Below are 12,418 nucleotides of genomic sequence, written 5' to 3'. Positions count from 1 at the left end.
TGGACATGTGCGCATGGACTTTAAAGTAATAATTAAAAATAAATATAAAGATAAAAAAAATTAAAAAAAAAAAAATTAAAAAATAAATAAAAATCCATATTTAATTTAAAAAATATTTAAAATAATTAAATTTTATTATAATTCTATCGTTATCGTATTTTTATTTTATTTTTATTACTACTTTTATTATCATTATTATTATTAAATATAATAATTATTATAATAAATAAAAATTAAACATTTTTGAAACATAAATGGAGTTTTTGATTTTTTCGAATTCTTTTGTATTTTTAATATCGTGGCTACTACTATTATGATTACTAATGATATCGTTATCATTATAATCATAATCATAATCATCTTCGTCAACATCGGTGTTTATGTTATTATCACTAATTATATTATAACTACTGGTACTTCTACAAAACATAATATTGGTTGGGGTGGAAATATTGTCGATTGATTTATAAATAACACTTCCTATATTTGACGAGGTTCTTTTTAATTTATAAAATGATTCGCTTCTTTTTATTTCGCCATTTTGCTTTTTATCATTATTTATACTTTTCAAATATTCATTTCTTTTCTTTGTTTCTTTATCTTCTTTTTTATTATTTTTATTTTTTAAATTTAATTTTGTTGTTGATCTTTTTAATAATTTATTAAACATTTTTTTTTTTTTTTGAAATAAATAAATAAATAAATAAATTTTATAATAAAATAAATATTTAAATAAAAGAGTAAAAAAACAAAAATAAATAAATAAATAAATAAATAAATAAATAAATAAATAAATAAATAAATAAATAAATAAAAACTGAATATTTGAATGTGAAAAAAATAAAAAAAAATTTAATTTATTCATTTTTTTTTTTAAAAAAAAAATGTTTTATTTCTACTAATTTCAATTAGTAATATTAATTTCCTTTTTCTATCTGGTGTTTTTGAATTAGGATTTAAATTCTTTATACCTATAAAAATAAAGCAATAATTTATTAGTTATGTTGTTATATCTTGAAATTATGATAAAATAAATAATTACCATGTTGTTGTTATATGGCCAAGATATATCTTTTTAGTATTAAGATATAAATTAACCCACAATGAAAAAAAAAACTGTATAAAATTGTGAGTTTTTCATATGAGTTTTAAAAAAAATAAGAAATTTATGTGTATATGTAATATTATGTATATATCTTGTTTTTTTATATAAAAATATGATTAATCATTTATTTAAAAAAATTTTAAAAGATCATCGAATAATTTTTTTTATATGTGTGGGATTGAAAGTATTACCTTTATTTCTTTATTGTTAAAGATATTGAATAAAAATAGAAATATTATGATTGGGGTTATATTGACATTTTTTATTACATGTTAATTATTTAATAAAATTATTATGAAGTTAAATATATATTATTTGTGTGCATATTTGTAATTTATTTCCTAGTAAAACAATTTAATTTAAAAAAGGAACACACTATACTAAAATGATTTGAAAAAACTAAACAATTAAATATTTGAATTTTATTTTATTTTTTTATTTTTTAAAAAAAAAAAAAAAAAAAAAAAAAATCAAAAAAAAAAACTTTAATTTTTTTTAATAATTATTATTATTTTATTTTTTTTTTTCGCATATTAAATTATTTTTTTAAATTACACAAAGTAATCAAAAATAATAGTGTTGTAATATTATAATTAATAAATCTTTAAATAAAATAATAATAAAAAATAAATAAACTATCTATATTTTTAAAATGGAAACATCATTAGTACCATTAGAAGGTTTGGATGATTCAAGTGCACAATCAGAAGCAATTAGAAAAATTGAAGCACATTTTTCAAATATAGATAGTTTAGCATCTGTCACAAATCATAAAATATCATTAATACAACAAAAGAAAACTATAGAGGCACAAATTAAAAATGAAGTTCATGTAAGTATATAGATGTTATAGTATAATTTAATTAACAGTTTAATATTAACATTGTTTAAATTTAATTTATTTAGTCAGAATTAGAAAAATCAAAAAAAGGTTTAGAAACTTTATATAAATCATATAATAGAATTAATAAAATGGATGAATCATTTACAGATACAGAGGTTTTATGTAGTGAAACAGCAAATTTAATTGGATATTATTCACTAATTAAAAAAGTTAATACGGTTAGAGTTAATCTAACAAATATTTTAAAAGAAGTAGACAGATTATTAACGATTCCCGAGAAAGCAGCAGAGATCGAGCAACTATTATCAGACGATTTAAATTTATTATTAATTCATAAAAAGATTAGAGAGTTGGAAAGATTACATCAAAAAGCATTAAAACAATTTGAATCAAATTTTGAAGAACTTGAGGCTATAAAAGATATGTTTTCTTCAGTGCCAGAGCTCAGTTTAAGATTTGAAAATAAAATTTGGGATCTTGTAGGAAAATCTGTATCAGTTGCACAGGAAAAACCAGCAGTATTAGTCAAGGTAGCACAAATTATTGAAAGAGAAAAGATTTATGAACAACAACAACGTGAAAAAAAGAAATCAAATATATCATTGGTATCAAGTGAGGGTATAGATTCAAATGGTGCAGGTGGTGAAGATTATGATCGTAATCGTAGCAGCTATGGTGATAGATTTTTCGAAGTACTTTCATTGTCAATCTCTAGTCGTTTCGAACCTATGTTTTTAAATAGTCACACCGATTTGGTTTCAACATTACGTGATGTCAATAAAATGGTAGAAGAGTTATTTGTAGTTATGGATACAGTTCAAGAATGCTACCCACCATCTTACGATCTTTTCAATTACTATGTCGATCAATACCACACCAAGTTCTATTCATTGTTTGGTTCATTTTCAAAGATTGTGGAGTCCAACGTCACCAATAGAGAGCACTTGGCAAGACAAATTCCATCAGCTCATATTTTAATGTTGGTTGAATGGGTCGTTAAAAACTATAGTCGTGATCTTTCACGTTTAGGTATTCAAGATATATCACCACCTCTTTTAGATGCCTTGGACCCATTAATTAAAATTTATAAATTCCACATTAAATCTTTAATGAGGGATTGGTGCGATAATATTATTAACAATGACAACCAAAATAAACCGGATGTAGTAGATGGTCAATACTGTTCATTAGCACCAATTCAACTCTTTGAATCAGTAGCATCACAATTGGATATTGCAAATGCAACAAAGTGCCAAAAACTGGTTGTTGGTGTAATCGAAGAGGTAGTATCTGCTTTACTTTATTTCCAAGTTTCATCCATCACACTCTTACAAGAACGTAATCACGAAATCAAATTAGAGAATCTTATAGCATACGTTAATAACAATAGTAAATGTTACGATCACACCCAAACTATTGTAGATAAAGTTTCAAATATTTTAGATAGCGAACATATGGCATTAATCGATTTCGATCCAGTATTAGAAGGTTTCTTAAATGTTTCAAAGGTTGCCACCCAGGCCATTTCAAGTGTAATTTTTAGAGATTTAGATGAATGTATTAGTAAATTCTTTACTCAAGATTGGTATCAAGAGGATTTAATGCAACCAATTATAAATACTTTTGAAGATTACTTTGTAAACGATATTCAGAAATTCATTTTAGAAAACTATTTAAAAAGATTAAGTTTATTATGTTTAGATATTTTAATTGAAAGGTAAGATAAAATCAAACACATTGTTTATAGATATTCACATATTAATCTTTTTTTTTTTTTTTTTTTTAGGGTTTTAACTCAATTAATTTGTGGTAGAAATAAATTTAATGATCAATTTTATAAAATTATGTCAAATGATTGCGATAAACTTTTGGATTTCTTCAAGAAATATCTTAGATTATCAGTAGTAACAGCAAAGGTACAAATTTTAGAAGACTTTAAACAAATGATCACTTCTGATATTGAAATGACCCCAATTTATTTTAGATCAATTATCAATTTCCATAAAGATATCAATGAAAAAATTGTTGAAGCTGTTTTATCTCAAAGAACTGATGTAAATAAAACTCAAATCAATCAACAAATTGAACAAACCAAAGCTGTTATTGCAAATGTTCTTCCTGAAGGTTCTGAGCCACAAGGTATTTTCTCAAGAATGAATTTAAGAGGTAATTCATGGTGGTAAAAATAATAAAAATTTTAATATTTATATATACATTTATTATAAAATGTAAATTTTTATTTTTTTTAATCTTAAAATAGATTATTTGAAAAAAATCAAGATTTATTTTTTTTTATTTATTTTTTTTTTATTTATTTTGGAAATACTTATCATTGCAAAAGTTAAAAAATTTTTTTTTTTTAAAATTAATTTTAATTTATTTTATTTTATTTTATTTTATATTTATTTTATTTTATTTTTCTTTTTTTTTTAATTTTTTATTTTATTAAAGTTTCTTTACACACAATAATACTATTTGTTATTATATTTATTTTATTCTTATTTCATTCATTTTTTTTATTTTTTTTTTTAAAATTATTTCTTTATTTTTATTTTTAATTTTAAAAAAAAATATTATATATTAAAAAAAAATTTCAATTTTTTTTATTTTTATTTTTTATTTTTTAAATTTATTTATTTAATAACAAGTGTCTATAAAAATATTGCAATAAATAGAGCAACTATACAGTTTGAAGGATAAAAAGAGAGAAAGGAAAATAGAATTAAAATGTCAGAACCAAATAAACAAATCCATCATCCACCAACTAAAGAATGCCTTGTAAGTAACTTGTTAAATATATAAATTTGTTTGATTTTAAAACATTTATTTGTTTTTGGTTTGTTATAAATCGCGACAACATAAATTCAAAAAAATCAAATAAAAAATAAAAAAATTATTGTTAATCTAATATTTTAATTAATTTACAGAGCAGGCTAAAAAAAGAATTTTTAGAAATATCAAAGAACCCAATCGATAATATATTAGTTTGTCCACATAAAGAAAATATTTTGGAATGGCACTATGTATTATTGGGTAGCATTAATACACCATACGAGGGTGGAGTGTTTTATGGTCAACTTATTTTTAACTATGACTTTCCTTTATCACCACCATCAATTATAATGACAACACCAAGGTAAATACTATAATCATATTATTGGTTTTCTTTTTAATTAAAAAAAAATTCTAATTATATTTCTCATTTCAGCGGCAGATTTGAAACCAATAAAAGAATATGTTTATCAAACTCTGACTATCACAAAGAGAGTTGGTTACCCTCTTGGACAGTTGGAGGTATTTTGATAGGTTTATTATCATTTATGAACGAAAACGAACCAACTGCAGGTAGCATATTAACAACCAATGATGAAAAAAGATTATTGGCCTCTAAAAGTATGGAATTTAACAAGAAAAATAAAACATTCTGTGATTTGTTCCCATATCTCATAGAGTAGATCAAGACAGTTAACATACTATAAAGAACCAAATGTAAATAATAATAATAATAACAAAAAATAAATAACAATAAAGTATTTCCTTTAGAATGTAATAACACACATGTTATCTGATAAAAATTAAAACAAGATTTCTTTTTTTATATTAAAAAAGAAAAAAAAAACTTAATTTAATAATTTTATAATTATAATTTTCCTAAATTTTTTATTCTTTTTAAATCTTTTTTATTATTATTATTTGACTATTTTTTTTGCTTTTTGAAACATTCATTTAAAAATTGTTCTACTTGTCTTAAATTCTTATCATCAATTTTATACATATCAATTTCTAAACTTTCATCGCTTTGGTTAATGGCAGATTGGTCAATGATTGATAATACTGTTTGAACATCCTCGGCTGATAATTCATTGATTTTTTCCATAAGATTCTTTCTTTCATCGTCAGAATATTTCTTTGCAGGAGGTGATGATGATTTGGAATCGTTAGTTGAAGATGATGTTGTAGCAGTTGAAGTTTCTTCCTTTACTTTGATGTCACTATCCAATTTTCTTTTGTTTGGTGTATTTGCTGAACCACTGCTGCTATTTGGTTGGGCTGGTGCTGCGGCTGGAGCTGGATTTAATGATTTATAAGTTGGAATCTTTTCATTTGGGTAATTTTTTATAAATGAATTGTCGAAATAGGTCAAAAGTTGTTTTGCATATTTATAAACTGGTGAAATCTCTGCATTATAAGTTAAGGCGTTCTCAAACATTAATCTAACATCAGCAGCAAAATCTTTGATGGTTCCATATTTTTCGTTATCTAATTTGGAGTCAATGGTGCTAATATCCATTGGGTTCTTGATGATATCAAAGTAATCTGGAATATTTTCAAGTTCTGGATCGACAGGACGTTGGAATGCATAGGATATTTTCTTTTTAAAGATTTGACTTAAAATAGTTTTACATAAGTTTCTATTCTTTTCATTCATTTGTTCGCTATAACCTGTTGATGATGATGATGCAGATGTTGCAGATTTTGATGGAGTTACAGAACTATTCTGTGTGGCTGAGGTTGATGATTTTGATGGTGTAGTTGAGGTTGATTTTGATGGTGTAGTGGCATTGGTTGTGGTAGAACGACTACTTTTAGCAGGTGTACTGGCTTTATTAGAGGCATTTGAAGATGTAGCATTTGAAGCAGAAGTTGTAGTGGCATTGGCAGCACGTTTATTTTCAGTTTTGTTAATTAAGATATATGGTTCTAAAGTTTTAATGATTTCGATGACATCATTATTTGAAGTTTCATTTAAAAATGATTTTGATGTAGTGATTATATTCCATCCTTTGCTCATAGTCACGAAACAATGACGAACTAAAGTTGGAATGTTTTTACGAGTTGATAAAGATAGCTTTTTAATTTCTGGCCAAATTGAGCTGATGTTGCTTTCAGTGACATTATCGATGATATATTCTTGGGTGTAGGCTAATAAGGATTTAACGTCATATTTATCGGCTAACAATAAAACTGAAAATGCTAATGATAAATCAACAAGAGCGATTGATGATTCATTTTGCTTTAGTGACTCTATATTGTTTGTATAAATCCATTCGATAAATGATAAAAATGATTTATATGATACATCTTTGATTGTTATTTTGCTGCTGCTATTATTTCTTAATAAATTTGGACATCTTGAGAAAATTATACATTTATGTGAATAGATTTTTTTATCCTCTACTAAAAATTCTAAATCTGAAAAACATTCTTCACTATTATTATTATTATTATCAACTTTCATTTCGTCTTCTTCTTTATTATTATTACTATTACTAAACTCTCTATTTCTATTTATTTCAAATAATTTTGAAATATCATTTAAAAAAGTATCTTTATCTAAATTAATTTTATCTAAAAAAACAAAATATATTTAGTTAATTGTACTTTTTAAAATTAATAAAAATATTGATATAATATAGTGAGTGACCATAGTGCTTACCTTCGAAACTATTAAAATTTAATGTTGATATTGCTGTAGTACCTTTTGGATCTCTTGTGTCGTATTTTGCACCATGTTCTAATAGTGAGATTATAACTTCCACACAACCTCTTAAAGTTGCTATATGTAATGGAGTTGAGCCTTCAGTATTTGTTAATTGGACATCAGCATTGTAAGTTTCGATGAGAGCTTTGGCGCATTTAAATTCGTTATAGGTAAGTGAAGTAAGTAAGGGGGTATTTCCAGAATGATCTTTACAATTTACATCTGCACCATTTTCAATTAAAAGCTTGACACATGTAATATGACCACCTCTACTTGCATAATGAAGTGGTGTAGCACCACGTGGTGTTGAACAATTTACAGTAGCACCCTTTTCTAAAAGTAATGCTACGATTTCTGTATAACCTCCAATTGCTGCATAGTGAAGTGGATATCTGTGGGAATGATCCTTTTGATTGACGTCTTGATCTCCTTTTGATAATAATTCGATGACTTCCTCTTTTTTACCAAGTTCACAGAGTGAATGTAGTTGTTCACTTGATTTGCTCATCCCTTTTTTGAAAAATAATTTTAATCTATTTATAAATTTAAATTTAATTTAAAAAAACAATAAATAATATTTTTAAAAAAATAAAAAATAATAATAAAAAAAAAAATGAAAAAAATGAAAAAAATGAAAAAAAAAAAATTTAAAAAAAATTTTTAAAAAAATTTAAAAAAAAAAAAAAAAATAATTAATCAACAATGAAAAAACAATAAAATAATTTAATATATATAAAAATTATGAATATAAAGAAAAAAAGTTTTTTATTTAAATAATTACAATGAATAGGAAATGTGTTAAAAAAAAATAAATAAAAAATAAAAAAAAAATAATTTTTAACGGTCAAATTGTGCGCGGGGTAATTTCACAACAATTGGCACAAAAAATAAAAAAGGAAAAATATAATTAAAAATACTATATTTATTTATTTAAAAAAAAAAATAATAAATATTTATTATTTATTATTTATTATTTATTATTTATTATTATTGTTTTTATAATTGATTTAATTTTTTTTTTAATTAACTGAATGACCACCTAAGAGGGATTTATTTGATGGTATTTCTTCGTCATAAAGAACTTCATGAAAACCATCATTAATTTGATTTTGTTTTTGATCAATTAATTTGCTCTTTTGGTATTTGTTGTTGTTTATATTATTACTACCACTATCTGAATCATCTGAATCATCACCATCTGGAGTATGATGAATATTAAACTCTTCAATATCTGCGTGGTCGTTGTGTGGTCTGTATCCTTTGTATAAAGCTTTGTAGATTTTGTTTACTAATATAAATACTGGAATTACGGTTAAGAATGCGCAAAGAATTACGATAATGGCAATAATAGCTTTGGTTAATTTGATTTCGTAATGATATTTTGATCTTGGATTGTTGGTGCAAATTTCGTTAAACTTGGTGGGTTTATTTCCTTCCTCTTCAACTTGGAATATTTCACAATAGTAAGAGTTTAATTTAGATGCATCCATATCGATATAAGACGAGTTATACTTAATATCGTGAATATTATTACAAACAAATTGTGATGCATTGAGGTCAGTTCTATAGTCTAATTCAAATACGGAGCTTTCACAGAAGACATGTGGTACGTTTTGGGGCTGAATAGTAGTTGCGATGATTTTGAATGATGAATATTGGGCATAGAAAGCAGTTATTTGGTTATGTTCTATTTTGTTATCAATAACTGTACAGTTTTCTAATTCGAAATGAGAGTAACGGGAAATAATATTTGGTCCATGATCATTTTGAGAATCTGTAAAGAATTTACATTTATCTAAAAACATTTGAACATTGAATGCAAAGATTAAACCAGAGTTTTGATTTTTTGGGGTATTGTTGTTTTGGAATACACAGTTGTAAAAATAGGATTTGTTCGAGCTATTTCTAACGACATCTGCTCTTTTCTTTGGACTTGTTGCTGCTTTTTCTTTATTTTCGTCTCTTTCTCTCTTTACCATAATTATAGAGCTACCACCATTTTCACCACTATTAATTACAAGGTTTCTTTCGAAATGGCAATCTGAGACATTGAGTTTATGATCTTGAGCCATGTAGTTGATAACAGATGCAAAGGTACCATAGTTGGAGGTAAATTGGGAATTATTAATTTCGAGAGATGAGTTTAATGAATAAAAGACACCACTATTGGATGTAATACAGTTGAAAAGAGAATTTACAGCAACAACTACAGAGTTTTCTGAATGGACAAAAGCATTGGATGATCTGAGGAAATTGGCAGATAATCTATCAAATTTAAAAATAGCACCCTTTAAATAGATATGATTAATACTATTTGTGTATACAATCGAAACCTTTTCGAATAAAACTTCTAATGAGTTATTTCTACCTTTAGCGATAACAAGTTGTTTATTTGAATTGGTTTGTCTAATTTCAATATTTGAAAATTTAACCTTTACAACACCATCGTTACTAGAATTGGAGACTGGGTTTGAGGAGCCTACTGCGGTTTGGTCAAACTTTTCGTTTAGGGTGTCCATAATAAACATTTCTTTTTCATTCCAGTTTTCAAAGGTTAAGTTGTGGAATTCAAATATACGGTTTTCTACTTTTTCATTTTCTTTGGACTTTATTGTGATGAATGGGTTTACTACTTCATTGCCTTGGATAATTACTTCACCAGAACTTTCACCAATAATTGAAACATTAACATTTAAATCATACAAGTTTATATTGGTAGCAACTTCTTCAAATGAAGATTTTAAATAAAAGCCTCTTACTAAATATATTTCTAACATTGTAATATCTATACCTTGGTTTTGTTTTTTAAAGTCGTTGTATGATTTAATTGCATCATAGATAGTTTTACATGGTTGTCCTGGTTGGCCACATTGAGATCCAATAGTATAGTTTATATTTGAATAAACGTTTACAAGTAGTTTCATTTTGCCATCTTCATAGGGAGTAGTTGGCGATGGTGTTTCGAATGATGGAGTTGGGGTTGGAGTTGGAGTTGGAGTTGGAGTTGGATTTGGATTTATAGAGGAGTTTGAATTATTTGGAATAGTTTGGTTTGATAAACTATTGTTTGGTATTTCTTGGCCAGTGGAGTCTAAATTTGAATTAGATGACACAAATAAAAATAAAAATGATAAAATAAATATTAAAATTATATTTTTTTTAATCATTTTTTTATTTTTTTATTATTATTATAATAATATTAATATTTTTAATGATATGATAATTTTTTTTTTATTTATTTAAAATATAAATTATTACGAATGTATAAAATAAATTAATATTTAATATGGAGTGAATTATTAAAAGTAATAAATAATAAAGTAATGAATTTAAAAGATAAAAAAAAAAAAAAAAAATTAAAAAAAAAAAATAATTTATAAATTAAATATTAATTTAAATTTTTTAAAAAATGATATAATTATATATATAACATTTATATTTGTATATTTATATAATATGATTATTATAAATTACATTGTTACCATTGGCTGTTAATATTTTTTTAAGGAAATAAAAAATAGCTGTAGTCAATATTATTTTGGGTAATAAAAAATTTAACACACACCCACTTTTTAATATCATTGAAATATTTCATTCTCTCTAAGGTGAATAATATTATTTTAACTTAATGAAGTTGGTATTTGTGTGGGAAAAAATATAGATATACCAGTTTTAATATGTAATTATCAACTGATAGTGTGGTCAATGGTGGTTATTATAAATAAGGTTTATATTTGAAAGAGTGAGAGTGTGTTAAAAATGTGTGTTAATAAATTTTTTTTTTTTTTTTTTTGGCCCACTCCCCCATATATTTCCAAAATAAAACAATATTGTTAGTACCCCACTTTATAAATTAAAAAAATCAAAAATAAACATATGGTATTTATAGCAGTATCCTGTTTTTTTTTAACTACCAATTTACATTGTTTAATATTTAAAAAAAAAAAAATTAAAAAAAAAAAAAAAAAAGAGATATTGGGTTATATTTAGGAACAATACCAATTTGGTTTGGTAGATTTAATTTGTTTATTATCTTTTTAAAATGATTTCTATATATTATAACAATTCTATAATATAATTAAAATTTTTTGTGTGGCGCTAGCGTCTAAACTGTGTCGAAAGTGTGTGTAGTAACAAATTTGTTTTTCCTATTTTATATCAATTTGGAAATTATTAATTGTAGTTTTTAAATCTTTGATTAATATTTTTAAAAATATTCAAGGGGTGTTTTTTTCTTTATTTATTATTATTGTTATTATTATTATTTAAAATATTTGATAAATTATTATTGGAATTATTATTTGTTCTAAAAAATGAATCAATTTCATAATTATAATCTCTTTCTCTGTGTTCATTGTTTTTAAATGGACTTTTAACACCTGGGAATAATGGTGAAGAGTTTATTTTGTTATTATTATTATTGTTATTGTTATTATTTGGGGCGGTTGATTGGAAAGGTGATTCCATCATTTTATAAGTTGGGGAAGAGAATGGTGAGTCTTCATCGCCACTAATTTTAATATTTCTTCCTCCGGTATTATTACCATCTAATAGTATTGGTGTGGGTGATCTTGTTATATTTCTGGGAATATCAAAGGGTGGGGAAATTGAGAATTCTGGTGATTGTGAAAGTCCTCTTCTTGCAACAGGTTTTGCAATAAATGATTGGTATTCTTGTTGTGGTTGTTTTATTTGTGGTGGTTGTTGTTGTTGTTGTTGGTGTTGTTGTGGTTGGTTTTGTTGGTATTGTTGTTGTTGGTGTTGCTGTTGTTGATGTTGCTGTTGTTGATGTTGTGGCTGTTGCTGTTGTGATTTTGTTGGTTGTGAAAAATTATTATTTACATTGTGAGAGGTTGTATTGTCAAGTGGGTGTTGTTTTGGATTTTGCCCTATATTTTTTTGTTGTATTTGTTGTTTTAAAAGTATTCTTTAGCTTTGGAAATTTCAAAATAACCATCGTTTCGCTTCTGATTATAATGACTTTATT

General features: G+C 24.5%; 6 protein-coding genes across 6 annotated transcripts in view; 2 read left to right on the top strand and 4 right to left on the bottom strand.

Annotated features, from left to right (window-relative positions):
• Positions 1–217: 217 nt before the first annotated feature.
• Positions 218–670, bottom strand: DICPUDRAFT_82013 (uncharacterized protein; the record flags this gene model as incomplete). The annotated part of the gene is made up of 1 exon (XM_003291289.1): positions 218–670. One exon carries the CDS (start codon positions 668–670, stop codon positions 218–220), a length of 453 nt encoding a protein of 150 aa, XP_003291337.1.
• Positions 671–1,757: 1,087 nt separating this feature from the next.
• Positions 1,758–4,132, top strand: DICPUDRAFT_155933 (uncharacterized protein; the record flags this gene model as incomplete). Its single annotated transcript, XM_003291299.1, has 3 exons — positions 1,758–1,937; positions 2,012–3,666; positions 3,736–4,132. The coding sequence occupies 3 exons, from the start codon at positions 1,758–1,760 to the stop codon at positions 4,130–4,132; spliced, it is 2,232 nt and encodes a 743-aa protein (XP_003291347.1).
• A 544-nt stretch (positions 4,133–4,676) lies between these two features.
• Positions 4,677–5,404, top strand: DICPUDRAFT_82011 (uncharacterized protein; the record flags this gene model as incomplete). Its single annotated transcript, XM_003291298.1, has 3 exons — positions 4,677–4,727; positions 4,877–5,085; positions 5,158–5,404. The coding sequence occupies 3 exons, from the start codon at positions 4,677–4,679 to the stop codon at positions 5,402–5,404; spliced, it is 507 nt and encodes a 168-aa protein (XP_003291346.1).
• A 175-nt stretch (positions 5,405–5,579) lies between these two features.
• DICPUDRAFT_98971 (uncharacterized protein) lies at positions 5,580–7,939 on the bottom strand (the record flags this gene model as incomplete). The annotated part of the gene is made up of 2 exons (XM_003291288.1): positions 5,580–7,298; positions 7,897–7,939. The coding sequence occupies 2 exons, from the start codon at positions 7,937–7,939 to the stop codon at positions 5,647–5,649; spliced, it is 1,695 nt and encodes a 564-aa protein (XP_003291336.1). The 3' UTR covers positions 5,580–5,646.
• A 388-nt stretch (positions 7,940–8,327) lies between these two features.
• On the bottom strand, positions 8,328–10,752 carry DICPUDRAFT_92652 (uncharacterized protein). Its single transcript, XM_003291287.1, has one exon. It carries the CDS (start codon positions 10,596–10,598, stop codon positions 8,451–8,453), a length of 2,148 nt encoding a protein of 715 aa, XP_003291335.1. The 5' UTR covers positions 10,599–10,752; the 3' UTR covers positions 8,328–8,450.
• Positions 10,753–11,667: 915 nt separating this feature from the next.
• Positions 11,668–12,418, bottom strand: part of DICPUDRAFT_82008 (uncharacterized protein) — a gene marked incomplete at both ends in the record, with an annotated part of 1,795 nt that continues 1,044 nt past the window's right edge. The window contains one exon of the mRNA XM_003291286.1: positions 11,668–12,320. Coding sequence (XP_003291334.1) covers positions 11,668–12,320 — 653 coding nt within the window. The remainder of the gene's footprint in view (positions 12,321–12,418) is intronic.

This window comes from Dictyostelium purpureum (genome assembly GCF_000190715.1).
Source record: "Dictyostelium purpureum unplaced genomic scaffold DICPUscaffold_271, whole genome shotgun sequence".
NCBI lineage: Eukaryota > Evosea > Eumycetozoa > Dictyosteliales > Dictyosteliaceae > Dictyostelium > Dictyostelium purpureum.
This window is presented reverse-complemented; position numbering and strand designations above follow the sequence as displayed.